This window comes from Tasmannia lanceolata, unplaced genomic scaffold (genome assembly GCF_043159265.1).
Source record: "Tasmannia lanceolata isolate RefF3 unplaced genomic scaffold, GAP_Taslan_0.1 ptg000013l, whole genome shotgun sequence".
In the NCBI taxonomy this organism is placed as follows: Eukaryota; Viridiplantae; Streptophyta; class Magnoliopsida; order Canellales; family Winteraceae; genus Tasmannia; species Tasmannia lanceolata.
The window spans coordinates 17,128,794-17,145,864 of NW_027518690.1; the positions used below are offsets into that span (position 1 = coordinate 17,128,794).

General features: G+C 39.0%; 1 protein-coding gene across 1 annotated transcript in view; it reads right to left on the minus strand.

Moving 5' to 3' along the window:
* Positions 1–8,833: 8,833 nt before the first annotated feature.
* LOC143889907 (DEK domain-containing chromatin-associated protein 2-like) overlaps positions 8,834–17,071 on the minus strand; it is a 33,019-nt gene continuing 24,781 nt past the window's right edge. Inside the window, exons 3-11 of the mRNA XM_077394304.1 lie at positions 15,345–15,424; positions 15,169–15,228; positions 14,900–15,010; positions 14,733–14,813; positions 14,566–14,652; positions 12,207–13,122; positions 9,956–10,053; positions 9,828–9,858; positions 8,834–9,285 (exon numbers count right to left, since the gene is read on the minus strand). Coding sequence (XP_077250419.1) covers positions 9,113–9,285; positions 9,828–9,858; positions 9,956–10,053; positions 12,207–13,122; positions 14,566–14,652; positions 14,733–14,813; positions 14,900–15,010; positions 15,169–15,228; positions 15,345–15,424 — 1,637 coding nt within the window. The 3' untranslated portion in view covers positions 8,834–9,112. The remainder of the gene's footprint in view (positions 9,286–9,827; positions 9,859–9,955; positions 10,054–12,206; positions 13,123–14,565; positions 14,653–14,732; positions 14,814–14,899; positions 15,011–15,168; positions 15,229–15,344; positions 15,425–17,071) is intronic.

The window sequence follows — 17,071 nt, forward strand, 5'->3', positions numbered from 1 at the left end:
TCACGAACAAAATGAAAATCAATCTCAATATATTTGGTTCGTGCATGAAAGATAGGGTTAGCCCTAAGATAAATAGCGCCAATGTTGTCGCACCAAAGAATAGGTGCTCAAGGTAATGAAATTCACAATTTAGAATGAAGAGATTGAAGCAGGCAAGCTCGATAGTGGTGTTGGCGAGGCCTTTGTTTTCTGATTCAGTACTGGATCGTGTAATCATAGCTTGCTCCTTGGAACTCCACGAAATAAGGTTCAGACCAAGAAATACACAGAACCGTCCAGTGGATTTCCAATCATCAGGTCATCCCACCCAATCGGCATCAGAGTAGGCACTCAGGCTCTGATTACTCGCGTTCCTGGGAGACCAAATCCCGGGAAAACACCCCCTTTTTCCCGAGAAAGCTAAAATTCGCATGTTCACTTGTCTTCATGGGATTTTGAAGGAGCCTAGGTGGAAAATGTCACATCTGACATGAAAATTGGGGAAAATGATGTGGAAATGAGTCTTTTCTCACAAGTGTGAGATTCCTTTTCCCTTTATTTTGGTCGGATTTGCTTTCCCAGGAAAACTAGTGAAAAAAGTGGGCAAGCAGTTTCTCGGGAAACCTTTTCCTGCACAGTTCCTGCGCAAGTGAACAAGCGCAGGAAACCTTTTCTTGTACAGTTTCCCTGGATTTCTTTTCTTAATGCCACGTCAGATTCCCGGGAAACCTTTTCTTTTCCTTTTCCGGAAAAACAAGTGAACAGAGCCTTAGGGACAATGAGGGTGGACGTTGAAGGTTAAGACCAAGGTTGATAGTTCCCTTTAGATACCGTAAGATCCATTAACTGCTGCCCAATGATTAGACTCGATTACGTCGACAAGAAAGAAAAATAACAAAGAGGGGTGTTCATTTTTTCTTGTTTCTTTCTGCTCTGATATTCTTTCTTTATATCAAGAAATTTCTTGTTCATTTTTTCTTGTTTGTATCGGCTAAAATCTCTTTTAAATCGAGAGCTGTTGTTGAAACTCTCTTTTGCTCTGCTTTTCTATTTTCCAAGGCGGATGTAGAAATTGGCAAACTTTGTTGAATGCGGAGGAAATATTTGGTCTGGTAAGCGATAAGTACTGCAAGGCTCCAACTGTACTACGGTATTCACAAGCATCCTACAAGGTAGTGCCGGTGAAGTGAGAGAGGCTGAGAGAGGAGGCCATAGGACTGGCGCATGGCATGGCCCCATCCATCTTTGCGTGAACAAGAAGGTATATAATATGCTTGCGCTAAGAGAGTAATAGACCAAGTGGGAATGACCTCACTACCAAAGAAAAATCAGGGTGGCCGAAGGTCCTTGATAGAAAATTCGTCGTGAAGTTGTGTGACCAAGTGAGAGATGGTAGTTTCTTTGTTGCAGGTGAGAATAATGTCATCAACATAGACTATAAGGATCAAAATCACACTTGGACGCCTGTAAATGAAGAGGGAGGTGTCGGAACGAGAACCAACAAAACCATGTTGGTAGAGAAAAGAGCTGAGGCATGTGAACCATCCACGAGAAACCTGTTTGAGCCCATAAATCGCGTTGCGAAGGCTAAATACATGTAGAGGATGATGAGCACCTTTAAAACCAGGAGGTTGGTCCATGCACACTTCATTGGAGTGAAGACCATTGAGGAATGCATTGTGAAACGTGCAATTGATAAAGGGGCCCTATCCATAGGTCAGCGCAAGTAAAAAGATAATTCGTATAGTTGTTGGTCTGACCATTGGGCTAAACGCCTCATCGTAGTCAATCCCTGCTTGCTTATGAAAGCCTTTTGCTAACAGTCGGGCCTTATAGCGTTCAATAGACCCATAACCCTTCATTTCATCAGATACCCCATTTTCAGCCTAAATTATTTTTCAAGGGATTTGGTGGAACAAGTTCCCCAAATACCATTATGGAGCAAAGCATTAAACTCATCGGCCATATCAACAGCCATGTCGGGGATTTAGAAGCTTGTTTGAAGCACGTGGGTTCAGTTTTAAGATCTGCCCTTGTTACTAGTACAAGATGATGCCTAGTACCACAAAGAACCTTAGGTCGATGAGTGTCATCCATCGACCGAGTGATCATATGGTGAGTGTGCATAGCAACCGATTGGGAAGATGGGAGACATGGTAGACCGCCAAGGTCAGCAACTAGGTGAGAAGGATCAAAGGAAGACGAGGGTGGAGTATTGACTATGGAGCAGTAGGGGAAAGAGAAGAGAGTGGCAGGCTCCTAATAGGGACGGTATGAGTAAGTCCCCTAGGACTTCTACATCAGCCCTTGCTCGCTCATTTGGGAGGTTTAGTGTAGTTTTTCTTGTCTGCTACATTACTTGCATGTAGGGGTAGTTTGTTTATTTTGATGTTTAGATGTCCTCTTTAGTCATTTTAGTTCTAGTAAGGTAGGTTAGTCTTTTTACATGTATGGGCTGCCTATAAAAGGCCATATTCCCCCTCATTTAGGTTGGTTCTTGATATTTGAATTAGAGATTGCTTGGGAGAAATTAGAGAAAGAGATCTTATCTTCTATCTTTTGTTTTTTTCCATGGAAATGGAGATTGAGATCAGGCTCTTCTAATCTTTTATCGTTTTTCCTTTCTTTCATCTTGTTTAATGCAAGATTGATATCAGATCTGAAAGTGTTCTTGCATTCTCTTGCAAGAATCGAGATTTTCCACTTCCAATCATTTCCGACGAATCCAACGGCGCTTCCACGGCCACTTGCATCACTAAGGCTCGAGGAGAAAGGGAGAGATGACCCAGGAGCAATGGAGCAATGGAAGGAATTGTGACCGCCATAATAGATAATTTGGTCCATCAAGCTTAATAGAAAGAACTGGCGGACATTGCCAAACGATTGAAGAGAAGAAGAATACGAGGAGCTATTCATTGAGTCAAACGTGGAAGACAAACCAGCCAAAGTCATGAATTGGAGATGAAGGTGGCAAGGCAATTTAGAGGGTTAAAGTCTCCGAGCAAGACGAAAACCTCAAACCGTGAGCTCTGATACCAAGAAAACACAAAGGATATTTTGCAAAAGAAGAAAGCTCCTCATTACCGTATAAGGTATGGGAGATATATTTACGGGCATAGCTATATAAGGCATTAGCAGAATAGCAATCATCCACTAGCCAGGTTAGGAAAAAGCCTATGGTAAATACAAAGAAGGAATAGTTCTAACTTTGGTGAATACAACTAAAAGGCTGGTTTCTATTTCAATGCTCGTTGCCGTATGGAGAGATTTTCCAATCTCCCATATTCTTATAGTGCACGTCCAGTGCCAAAATGGAAAATTCTCCATTCTCTCGTATTTACAATTATCTGCAAATGGCAAATTTTTAGAACCCTTTGCTTTTGCTGTCGAGATTTTGAACACTTAAAACATAAAATTCTCTATAAACTTCCTAGATTTTCCTTCCACAATAACCCTTTCCTTTCGTAAATGCCCAGAAAATTGGGTTTTCCTCTTCTCTGCTACTTCTGGAACTACCAGACAGTGATTAGAATGGGAAATATTTCCTTTCCCTTTCCATGCCTGTCATGTCAATATTTCCCTTTTATATTCTTTTCTGTTCTGCTTTAGGCGTCCAAACGGACCCCAGAGGATATGTGTAAGAGGAGGGAGTGAAGATTGTGGAAATAGAAGTGTGTTAGTATGTGTTCTTGAGGATGAAAATTGTCAAATTTTAAAGAGTACTTATTAAAAGATATTCTTGTCCAAAGTGAGGTGGCAATCTCTCTACCAAGTATTCAAGGGCCTCTCTTATCTATTGGCTAAGATTTCCCCTACACATTACATCAAGAGACATCAATAGGGAAGATGACCTTAACTTCAATCATTGCCTAGTGGTGTAGTGCTGAAGGAGCATCCCTGGACACTTCACATAGCCCTAGATTGATCATTAGTCTAGGATTAGCTAGTTTCTTTCATTAGTCAGACTACTAAGCAATCCGTGGCTGATGTGAAGCGTCAGGGGATGCTCCTGCGTCATGTATCTCCTTACACCCCAAGGTTTGATTAACATAAAATTAGCATGGTTTCTTTGTGAACCTTTGCATGCCTACTTGCCCCAAGCCCCAAGGTTAAGAGCTTTACTACAATGTAGGCAAGGCACATGACTTGTGAGGTGGCAATATCATGCTTTGTGTACCTTTCCATACAATTGTCTATTAAGAAACAGTTTTTCAAAGATGGAAAAATTGCCAATGGGGGACTTCAAAATACGAGAATTGCTAACGGAGGACACACTTTTGAAAAATTGTTAGAGAGGGTTGATAACCCCTTTTGAGAGTTTGATAACCCCCCATTTAGAGGGTTGATAACCCCCTTTTAGAGACTTGATAACCCCATTTCGTCCCTCTCTAACAATTTTTCAAAAGTGTATGCCCCATTGGCAATTCTCGTATTTTGATGTCCCCATTGGCAATTCTACGAGACAGACAAATAGCACTTATTGCTTTCATTTCAAGTTCATCCCAGTCTTCATCTTTCATTTTTTTTTTTCCAACTTGCTTTTTACTAACAATGCCTTGATAATCCTTGTTGAACCAACCAAGTCTTGAACTCTTTATTGCCATATGCTAAAATTGCTATTATCGTTAAATTGGACAACATCAAATTTCATGTTTGAGCCTTTCGTAATCATCTTAACCAAAATTTATCCGGTTTATGATCGAGGTTAAAAGATCCTATCCAACTCAAAGTTACTTGTTTTATCTTGTTTTTATTCGCCGTGGAAGCATCTTAAGTGTTGGTATCTATTGAGGATCTCTGATGGGAAGGCTAGGGATTTAGGGTGGCATCTCCTCTGTTGAAGATATGAATATGCAAAGCTCTAATACCCAGAATTTTGTACTCGGTTTTGCAGTAGGGGTTGAAGTTAAAAGACCTTGAGGTTTCTATAAAGAGTGCTGCTATGGAGACCGAGAGTGCAACCGACAATATAACCTAACAAATCCCCACATGCCACATGGCATGGGAGGGTAGTTTTGCCCTTTTCATGGAAAAAAAGCCAAAAATCAAGGAAAAGATTTCCGAAGTATTAAGAAGCTATTTGTTCGGTTCCACTCTAGGTCCCCAAATCGGTTACCATATCATTATATGCACCCCTTTTCAAGGAATGATTTGTGGGATTTTATCATTTACCTAAGGAATTTTACATGATTTGTGGGATTTTATCAAGATTTGTGGGATTTACTATAATTAAATTCCTCAGGTAAATTGAAGGAGCATCATGCTTGAGAAAGGAGTCTTTCACAGGAGATGTGGTATTTCAAATCCTTAAAAACCTATGAATTATAGAGTGACATATCTCTATGGAGACCCTAAGCATTCGTGCGAGCGAAAGTTCACAAATTGAACAGAGTCACAGACTCACAGAAATGGAACATGCAATAGAAAAAACCACTTTATTTAGTCTGCATATGCAATTGGACCCTAAACCTGAAGGGGCCCACTTGATTTACGTTTAAATGTATGACTTTGATAATCTAATTGGTCCAATTGAGGATTGTAATAGAAACCTTGGGTCATATATGAGGCACTTAGGCCATAGGGGTACCCTATAAGGGATGCTCCACTCCAGAAGGAGAGAAAAATCAAATTGGGGATTTATAAAAGGTATTTGGACATCGAATGTGAGCCTAGTAGGATTTGATAAAAATATTTTCTCAAATATTTTTAACATGTATTATGTATTTTATAATTATTGTTTGCAAAAGGAAGTTTTTCAAATTGATTTTGAAAGTTCAATACTAACAAATAGCCATGAAAAAAATTCATATATCAAATGAGGGTGTAGATGGAGAAAAGAAAAACTAGAAGGTTTTTAATTGTAAATTTTTGCAACATGAGGGATATTTGGAATTGCATTGATGGACATTGATATTAAGCGGGAAAGAACTTTAAAGCTTCCAAATTTCATGAAACTGGTATTTAAAAATAGAATATTGTTTCCGGGATCCAAAGCATTTATTTGGAAGCCCCTGTCATGGTTAGGTTGTCCACAAATCAACTCCATTGGATCATCCTAACCCTTCCATTTGTGGAGGGAAAAAATGCGCGGATTTCTGGAGAAACAGTATCTGCCCAATTTTCCCTCCATTTTTCAATGGGTTAGGATGATCATATGGACCTGATTTTTTTTACACACCCTATCTATTTAAGGGCCTTTCAAATGAATGCTTTGGATCATCCAAAAAATGTGGCCCCACATGAGTTTTTGATGCTCTCGAGCTCAGATAAGCTATTTGAGCTCGAGCTCAGAAATAGTATTCTCGTTTAAAAATGCATGTGGTGACCAAAACTAAGTTTCCATTTTGACTAGCTGCACATACCAGTTTCATGAAAGATAGAACTGCAACACATGGGCTGTTAAAGAATCCATTTCTAATGCACTTCAACACGGGTTGGTCACCAAATCTGGTCTAACAGATCTAAATAAACTTTAAATATGATTAAAAATTATCAAAAATTTAAACTCGGTTGTAGAATCAAATCTCTGTTTCAACACCAATTCATTTGCTGGTCTAAGGATTTATATTAGATCTAAACAAATTTCACACCGACTTCCAAGGAGACGTCTGACAAAAGAAAATGCAGACGAAGAGGTTTATTCAAACTAAAAAGTTAAAACCAATAATAAAAGGATATTGTTCAACTCATGACCCAACTAAGTCCTTATATTTTTTAAAACACAAGGAAAGAAGAAGAGAAAGACCTAAGCTTCTGTTATAGCATCTTGTCCATGTAACTAGGCCGAAGACTCTGGCTTCTCTACTTCAGCTTTAAAACGATTACCCCTTCTTTTCCAATATTACTTTTGCTTAAAGTGCATTTGGATCTTAATAATGAGGGGATAAAAGATAGAACTGCAACACATGGGTTTGAGCACTACACATGAATACAGAGTTTTGAAAGTGGTGCATCTATCAACATCTCCATCTTCCATGGGTTCTGTTTTTGAGTTTTCAGTGTCCAAACAGAGATCTAATATGGGCTCATCAAGTGATAGTCCGGTCCGGCCAAAAGGTGGTTAAGGTAGAGTCTCAATCAGGTAAGGTCATTGGTTATGATGGCTCAAGCATCGCCCTCACAATTGAGTATAGGAAATCAGAATAGCTTTTCCTTCGATGAATGATAGTTGTTCAAAACCCCAAGACTGCAAAAGAGAGCCATTAGCAGTCTTTTCTCATCCATCCAGGATGCAATGAGATGTCATGTATGAACAAAGATAATCAGTTTATAAGCTCTAGAGACCATTGAGGTGTGCAACCCAATTGCATTTTGGGTGCAATTTGTCTGAATTTTCTTCATTATGGGTACACCTGAGACCTGGCAAAACCGACCCGTGCCAGCGGGTCGACCCGACCCACCCGCAAATTTGCGGGCACGGGTCCGGGTTTTAGTGACCCGCGGGCCACCCAACCCGCAAAAACATGGGTTGGGCTGGGTCAACCCGCGGGTTTTATGCTTTTTTTAGTTTTAAATTTTTCTTTAAAAACCCTAAAAAAGACTCAAACTTTTTTTTTGTCTTTTATGCCCTAACTTAACCACTTATTTGGGTTTCTTTCTTCCTTCGTTATTTTCCCAAACTCAAAGACAGAGAAGGGGACGCCACCCCATTCCCAAACTCACTCCCTCACGAGTTACGGCCGAGTCATCGCCCTCTCTCAGCCTCTCTGCCGAAGCACAGGTACTCTCTCTTTGTCTTCGATATTTTTGCTTCTTTATTTTTTTAAAATGAAAATCCTCTCAATAGAGATTCGATTTTTTCCTCTGTTTATGTTAGAATAGCGTTTATGTTCGATTATCTTGTTATCTTTCTACTTTTGAATCTGAAAAAGGTGTAAGATCCTCTGTTAAAGTTATATTAAGAGATTTATGAAAAGTGTGGCATTTAAGATCTTCATCATCATCAAACTCCATTAATTTCTTAGAAATCTTGGTGGAATGAAAATCGAGGTTTTAAATTGTCTTTTGCATGACAAATTGGAGAGTAAAGTGTTGCAGAGAGCAGAATTCAGGATATTATTCTTTTCCATCAATACATTCTTATTTCCAAAAGATCTAGACATATTGGAAACAGAGATTTTACATTTTCTTTTTTCTTTTTTCTTCCGAGATTTTGCTCTGCTCCATTGGAATTTATTTTCTGTTGGAGTTCCTGTTGGAGCTTCTGGAATTTCTATAGATCGGAGGGTTGGGATCAACCTATTGAAATGATTTTTGGGGCACATCCTAATTAGGCTGTGGGCCATCTAATGGACGGTTTGGATCATCCCACGGTGCCGGCCATACCCTACTTTTAAGTTTAAAAATTTTCCTAAATTAAAAAAATCATTTGAATTTAACCACTGTTTGAATTTGCGGGTGACCCGCGGGCCGCGCAGGTCACGTAAATTCTGACCCGCAAAAATGCGGGTCATTTCCTGACCCAACCCGTGTGACCCGCACCCTCATCACCCACGGGTTGACCCGGCCGGGCCCACCCGTTTGCCAGGTCTATATGAAAGTATCGTTTTGAAAGTTGGTGACTTTTCCCATATAAATATTGGAGATCAAAAGCTTTCAAAAGCGAGCACGAGTTTCGTCACAAAAAATTCATCATGGACATCAATTCCTAAATAGACATGAAAATGCATGTAAAGAAGCAATTTCAAAACCAAAAGCTTTAAAGACCCTTCTAATCCAATGAAGTAATGTGCTCTATACCACACCCCATTCTCTCAGCTGATCCATAACCAAGAATATCCTCCCTCTTAAAATGCAAACAGTAAAAAAAACGAAAAAACTACACTACAAAAAAGACTTTAAGAGAGGAGGGCACTTCGGTCCAATAAGTACTGCAACTAAAAAAAAATTGTATGGAGAAAAAAGAATACACTGGGAAACTACTTGCAAACAAGAGATAGGTCTAATGTACAATACAGTCAACCGGCATCCATCTATAATGGTTAGATATGCCCCTGCTCCCTAACAATCTAACTTCTATGTGAAATTAATAAGCCTATTTTACAGATGAGTTAGTGGGAGACTGAGAAACATACCATCCATTTGCCACACCAATGAGTAAGCCAGTGTGTATTTTCCAAACAATTTGGACAAGTTAGGCATCATCATCATTGTCCGGCTCCTCTGCACCTTCATCCCCTTCCTCTGCATCATCTTCTTCACCTTCATCTCCATCCTCTTCATCATCAGTCATATCGTTTATCACTTCTTCAATTATTTCCTTCACTTCTGCTTTTTTATGCATCAGATCCATCTTGAAGTGCACCCCTAAACAAGAGTAGACTCCAATGTTAAATCTAGAGCTATCCATAATCGAAAATAAATGCTAAGCATGTTTCTTTCCGTTGTCATTCGTTTTTTTCAAGAAAAAATTTTATTTGAAAACATTTTCTTTATACCTCGTGGGGCCCACTATTTTACACCTCATGCCATGATGGTGAGGCCCACCAATTTACATCTCTAACCAATGCATTAGTGTGGGGTCTACCATTTTGCACCTCATGTTGTTGATGGATGGGGCCACCAATGTTTTATAGGATGGGGGGCCTATCATTTTACACCTCATGATTTGTTGGTGTGTGGCCCACCTTTTACACACATGTTTTGATGTTGTGGGGCCCACCATTTTACACCCATGCATAGCATGGACTTGGGGATACTAGTAACAGTAGATAATCATAATGGACAAAAGCAATGCCTTGACATCAGGAATACCAGCCAAAATAAATATTAATGGGTAGCACATTAAATCTTTTCAAACACAGGAAAGAAATATTTCAGAACAGGCTTTAAGAGTGGGCACACCATACCTAGTTGCTTGAGAATATCAGACAAGGTTGCCTGCATTTCAAACAGCAAAGAAGTTTCAGTGAAAAACCAAAAAAACAACTGAAATAGAAAACACCCATAAAAACTATATTGTGTTGGAATTACTCACAGTATTGAAGTCCACTTCTTTCAAAATATCAGCGACTGCAGCATGCATCTCTTCCCTGCTGGGTTCTGCCTTGGCCTTTCTGCTAGCCTTGCCTTTTCCTGATGCCACAATAAAAAGTTTTTGCTTTATTGGTTACAGTTTATTATATTATTAATTAAAACTTTGTTGCTCTTGCTACAGTGTAATATAATTTAAGAACTAGTCTTTGTTAAGAAAAATTTTCTCCAATTATTGTTTATAGTCAATGCAATTTCAGAAACACCGGACCAAAGACATCTATGGATTAAATTCCGGCTAGGGTTTTATAAGTAAACTGCTTGAATTACTGTAAATTGGACACTTGATTTTTTACATAAATATGTGAGCCTTCCCAACGGTTTCCACATGCTTACTTGAGTTAAAACCCTAAAACCCCAAGGGAAACTTTACGTCCTTTTTGCATAGCTTTAGAAATTATATGCATATCTTTTTTTCTTTGAAAATTGGCATTTATTATTCCAAAAAGCTCCAAATAAGGGATAAGTTATCCCCTACAGGCTACAACAATATCGCCCCCTACATACAATAGAAGTAGCTTACATATCCAATTGCCTACTTGTATCGAATCCCAAAAAAGTGCCATATTTGTGGGCCCCATCAAGTCATGATACGTGTCCACCATGCCACAAAGACTTCTCCACCAGCTACAGATTTCGATTTTCAAAAATCCCGTTCGAAGACCTAGAGCTATTGAGAGCCCCTAACCGTGCACGATAGCCATCTTCACCACCCGATCTCTGGCGGCCTCCACCCCGCACCACCGCCGAGCTCCTACGGACCCCATTAAATTCGGCACCAAATCTGTTTCTTCCATCCTCCTCTTCATTGCTATATCCAGCAACCCACGGGCTTCTCACTACCTCCATGGCCTCCCACGACCTCCCCAACCTCTACGGCCTCAACATCCTTCCAGCTCCGGCCTCTAGGGCCCCCACGACCTCTAAATCCATCCTCCGGCCAAAAGCCAAAGCTTCTGAGTCATAGCTTTGGATCAAGCAGGACCTCCGGTCAGATCCAGCCTCCCAAAGGCCTTCCAAAGGCCTCCACCAGCCAAATTCGGTCTCCCCGGCGATGTTTTGGTTCTCACTATGGTCTCTTCCTCAAAAAACTCTGAATCTGACGACCTCCATTGCCGCTAGCCACGAAACCCTAACCTCAAGCCACCAAGCCCCTCCATTAAAACCAGCACAATCATCTCCATTTTCATCCACAGGAATCCGAAATGAGGGTTTCAAGATGAGAAAAACAAAGAAAGAAGGGAAAAAAGCAAGGGAAGATCCGACATTTGGCCGTAGTCCGGTGACCTTCGCAAACCGCGGTCTCCTTACCCGCCGCCACAACCCTCTCTGTAACCACCACGCATCCAAGACTCCAACATTCTTCTCTCCTTCTCACTCACAAACCCAGATCTGTTCTTTTTCCCCATTGTCCACCCACCCACGCACCCACCCAGCCTCCATCATCCCCTAAGCTTAATCTATGTGTAAGTGAGAAGAGGTTTTCATCTTGGGATATAAAGGTCTACAAAAGGAAAATCCGATTTAGGGTTTGTGCAGTTAGAAGAGAAGAACCCTAGAAGGAAGAAGCAAGTGAAAAAGGAGGAACGAAAGCAGAAAGGAGGCCTGCAGACGGCCGATCTCTCTCTCTCTCTCTCTCTCTCTCTCTCTCTCTCTCTCTAGAAATTATATGCATATCTTATATGCTATTTAGCTTTGAAGTTTAATACGAATAATTGTGAATAAGGGTTGAGATGGTTTTACAAATGAAACGGTTCATGGCTTCCAAAGAGACATTAATGACCCATTTGGAAATAAGTTTAATTAAAATAATTGCAGAAGCAAATAAGAACCAATTTTCAATTTTCAGAATGTAAGATCAAGATATTGAATGCAACGAATTTGGAAGAGCAGTAACAATTTATCCATTCTCAGCCATGACATTTAAATGAGCATGGGTTGCAAAATCTTAGTTATCCATACTACAGGGCCAACAGGATTGTCTTTTATCCAATGAGAAGGAATATCCAGAAGCTTGGAACTACTGTTCCTGGAATTATTAGAATAAGAATGCTCAGATGACACTAGAAACAGGTAAAGGCTAAAAAAACTGCATGTATAGGTTATTCTAAATAAGTGTAATTCAAAAGCCAATACAGTACCAGAATGTGCATGCACTGCGTTTAAGATAGCCATGAAATAGGAAGGTACCACACCTTTCTCCTTTCCAGAAACTATTGCCGTAGACTTGCTCGACTTTTTATCCTTGGCAGATTTACTCGGACTCTCGCGGCTTCCCTTTTTATCCTCCTCTTGAGTTTTACTTGGCAAGCCCTTGGATTTGGAAGATGCAGCTGGGGAAGAAGTGCTAGCGCCAACTGGCTTACCTTTTGAAACAGATTTACGAGAGGTTCTAATGGCTTTTGCAGGTGGGGCCTTTTTTACAGGAATAGCTTTTTCCTTAGTCTTGGCCGCTGAGGCTTTCTCTTCCTCTTCACCTGATTCACTGGCCACGGAGTCACTCTCTTCTTCCTTCACTGCGTCACTATCATCTCTATCAGAAGGAGCACTTCCCTTAGAAGCAGATTTAGGACTTTTCACAGGTTTTGCTGGGGAACTCTTTTTGACTGGTGTCACCTTTTCCTTTGTCTTGCCCCTGGATCCCTTCTTACTTTGCTGCTTAGCAGAACCTTTTTTGGTTTCGACATTCACATTTAGATTCTCTTCCTCTTCCTCTTCCTCTTCCTCCTCTTTATCACTATCATCTTCATCAGAAGAGACGCTTTCCTTTGAAGTAGATTTAGAACTTTTCAGAGGTTTTGCAGGGGAACTCTTTTTGACTGGCGTCACTTTTTCCTTTGGCTTGGCCTTGGACCCCTTCTTCATTTGTTTCTTGTCAGAACCTTTACTGCTCTCCACATGCTGCTTGGATTCATCTTCCTCTTCCTCTGATTCGCACTCCACACGGTCACTCTCTTCTTCCTGGATTGTGTCATCGTCGTCTTCATTAGAAGCATCACTTTTGGTGCTTGCAGGCTCACCTTCATCTTCATAAACAACTTTTCTCTTGGCTCTGGAATAGTCTTTTCCTGTCTTTTTAGCCTCAACAATGTCATGGCTCCTTTTTTGTTTCTGAAGGTAGGATGTGTTCACCCAAGACAAAAATAAATAAACAAGCAAAATGGTGAATATAATGGTTGAGCAGGCATAGGAGATAATTTGATGGCACTACAAAAACACTAAAATGGTTGTAATGCAAGTAACATGTTTCATATCGGAACTCACCACACAAAAAAAAAAAAGAAGTTAAAAACGGAGGAACTCACTCCCAAAAAAAATTGTCAAAAACGGAGGCCAGTACACACAAGCATAAGCAGATGCCTGTCATTGAGGGGGAAAATTCAAAACCTAAAATCACTAATTATCAAACATAAAACTCCCATCTCACCTCTCCCCCTAAGGTAATTACTTTCTACTTGCATCTTCTAATAATTTCAACATGGGATTTTATTTCCAGTTTGTATAAATAACTCTAAATTGTGTTGATAATTTTTTTGAAATGGAAAAATAAGATAATACAAATGTGTTGATAATTTGATTTTCAATAATCACAGCTAACTTTTTTAATAAAATTATGTACATTTTTATAGTTAAATTCTCTATAAGTAAATACGCTTTCAAACATGTTGACTAAAAAGTTACAAATTTTACTTCAGACTCAATACTTCTCAATTTCATTGGAATTCAAGGCATACAAGTACCCGCATAGCGCAACTAAGCAGTGCTAAAGTGTTGGTCAGCAGTTAAGGTTTAAGGAGGAATTGAGCATGAAAATTTTGAGTGTTTGCAATTCTGAACTTCCCATATTTTAGAAAGATGAATCCATGTAGAATGGCATCACTCATCCCTCAAATGAATAAATTGTTAAAATACAACAGGAGCACCAAGTGAAAGGTAGGCTAAATAAGAATAGGTGTATATGAGCTAAGCATTTCTACTCTATGATATTAACTTCTCTTTTTTCCTTTTTCTTTTCTTTTTGACACAAGTGAGAAATCTAATTGCTAAATGATAATTCCACACTAGAAATTCCTAGTTGAATACTAAATGAAATGGATAGACTTAACAAGGACTGGTCATAGATGGGAAACACGTTTGGCACTCCTTCAAAATGAAGAGGTGGCTAGCAGCAAGCAAAACCTCCCATTGGATTTGTACTAGTTAATCATTTTGTCAATTTCTTTACCATCCATAACCATCACAATGTTGAATGCTCACAAGTAGGGTGTCATCTCTAGTCATTGAAAATCTTTCCGTAACATTGTACAAATTCACAAGTCTCATGGGGCTCCAAATCATTTCATATACATTCATCCTTGTATGCTAATGTAAAAGTAAATATAGCAATCTCAAATTCTCAAATACTCATGAGATCATTAGAAAAGCATGGTGATTATATTGTGTTATTCTTGTATGCATAAGTGCAATAGAAGACACCCAATGAAAAATACACCTCACTACACTAGAGGAGACAAAAGCAAGATGCACAAGCTTGGAATTGAAGGAGACAATGACCTTAGCTGATACTTTGGTAGTGTCCCCGGCAGATATCGTTTCTTTGGTCCCTTTGGCTCTCCTCTTACGTTTTTTACTTTTACGTGACTGAGAAAAGTAATAAATCACATCAGATAGCTACCAACATAACAACTTAACCTCAATAAATACATTAGTAAATATAAAACCTGCTCCTTCTCAGCAAGTGAAACTTCTGTGGTAGCATGTGGTGATTCCAAAAATTCTAATAATCTTGTAGAGAGCTCTTCCTGAAAATGAAAACAATGTGATAAAATAATTCTTCATAGCAATAAATGGGATAGACACCAGAGAGCATAATGTATGATGGACCGACCTTCTTTGTAGTAGTCTTATTAACAGGGATATCAAGCACATCACAAAAATCCAGCAACTTATCCTTAACACACTTATCAAGTTTTTCTTTTACTTTTACTCTTTGTTTTTCCTGCCAAAAAAAAAAGGGTGAACAAGGTAATGGCAGAAACAAAGATGAGACATTCATGATGGTAGTATATGCTCAAAGTTATGCGCATGAATACTAATATGGCAAGGAAAAGGTCAAAAGGATACTTCGTTAAGATATGGGTTACAAACTTATAATACCTCATTCTCAACCCAGACAAAGCCAGAAAACTGGAATATATTTTTCTTCAAATGAAATATCTACACGAGAAAAATAAATAACATAAACAAGAATTGTACAACAAAGTCAAATCAGGCTAGCAAATATAAGAGACAAAATTAAGTCAAATAAGAAAGCATGAAAAATGGAACTTCACCTTCGATCTTTTTCCAAAAAGAATATTGTGAAGGAGCTGCAGGCTATCATCGGCTTTTCTTTTTGACAACTTGAAAGCCACTGAAACATTTCACAATGCCAGAAAAATAAGAAACATCCCAATCAGCTGTAAGAAAAGAAAAAAGAATTTAAATCGAACAAGGATAGCGAAAAAAAAATCAATATTTTGCAAAAGAAATTACTACTGGGCATGTTATCCCTGCTAAATATGAATATCATTCATGTTAGAGCAATCTTAAATGCTGCAATCCTAATTGGTGTTTTCAAAGACTAGAGCAATCTTAAATGCTGCAATCCTAATTGGTGTTTTCAAAGGCTAAGGGGTAAGCCTCGGGGCGAGGCGCTCCAAAAATGCAAAAGGTATTGTCACTGAAATGTAAGCCACAAGGGATGAAGGCATAAAAGGCGTACGGCTCCGACAAAAGGCCTTCACACATTCACAGAATAAGTGTTTTTTTACGGCCCGAAGTCCCGAACTCCTCAAATTTTAATTTTTAACCCATTTTCATTTTTTTCTTCCCCTTATCACCCATTAATACTTTAGATTAAATATGGGCTATTATGAATTTATGACCAATTTAAGGAATAAAGAAGGGTTTTAAAGAAATTTGAGAGAACTCATTTTCATTTTTTTTTTCTTCTCCTTATCACCCATTAATACTTTAGATTAAATCTGGGTTATTATGAATTTATGACCAGTTTAAGGAATAAAGAAGGGTTTTAAAGAAATTTGAGAGAGTTTGAGGGGGTTCAGGAACTTTTTTCCCTGTACTTTGTTTTTGTGAATTCTCACCAACCATTCAACGAAATCAAAATCCGGCGCATCATGTGGTTTTATTTCTTGAAAAATAAGCTTGGGGTGGAGGAATAGTATGTGATTGCGCACTTCTTCACTTGGTGATAAAAAAATTCCTAGTTTGTATGGATTTTTCCTTGTATACATCCATGCAAAGCTATTTTACATCAGTAAGGGTATGACTACATGACCGTGGGAATCTGACACTGGTATCAAGTGTCATATTTGGCAAACTACGAAAAAAAGCTCACGGATTTTCCAAAATATTTGAACCAATTCTCAATTTTTTTATTATAAGAAGCAATATATTAAAACTTTAGATAGGAAAGAAAATATAATGTTATATTTTCATATAAAAAACTTACTCTTAGGATGAATAAAACTCAAAACATATCGTAATTATAAAGTTGCAGTAGTAATATTTAGAAAAAAAATAACAAATCATAGAGACATAGATGCAAAGCTATTCTGTTCAAATAATTGAGGCTAGTGGAGAGATTTGATCTTTTTGATCTAAATGGAGGTGATCAGAAAGACTTCAAGGGAGATATGCAAAGGAAAACTAGGGGGCTGGGAAAAGAGGATATAATGAGTGGCTATTTGTGACCAAAGGTGAACATGGGGTATTAGCCGCCTCAAGAATCCTTTATAGTGAAGGCTATTGTAATGAATAAGTACAAATTATGTGACGCCGCAAAATGCCCTCCTTGACCTATTCACGGCAACAAAGGCTACTTTAATAACACTTTAAACGTTTCCCTAAGTTGATAAGGACGCCCCATGCAGGCCCCACCATCACTTACAACACTGGTGGGACACTCGCAACCTTTCCCCCACGGATGCATTTGGATTGTTGGAATCAGGCGTTGGAATCGGGATCTGATCCAATTATGCCGATTCTGCCATTTGAT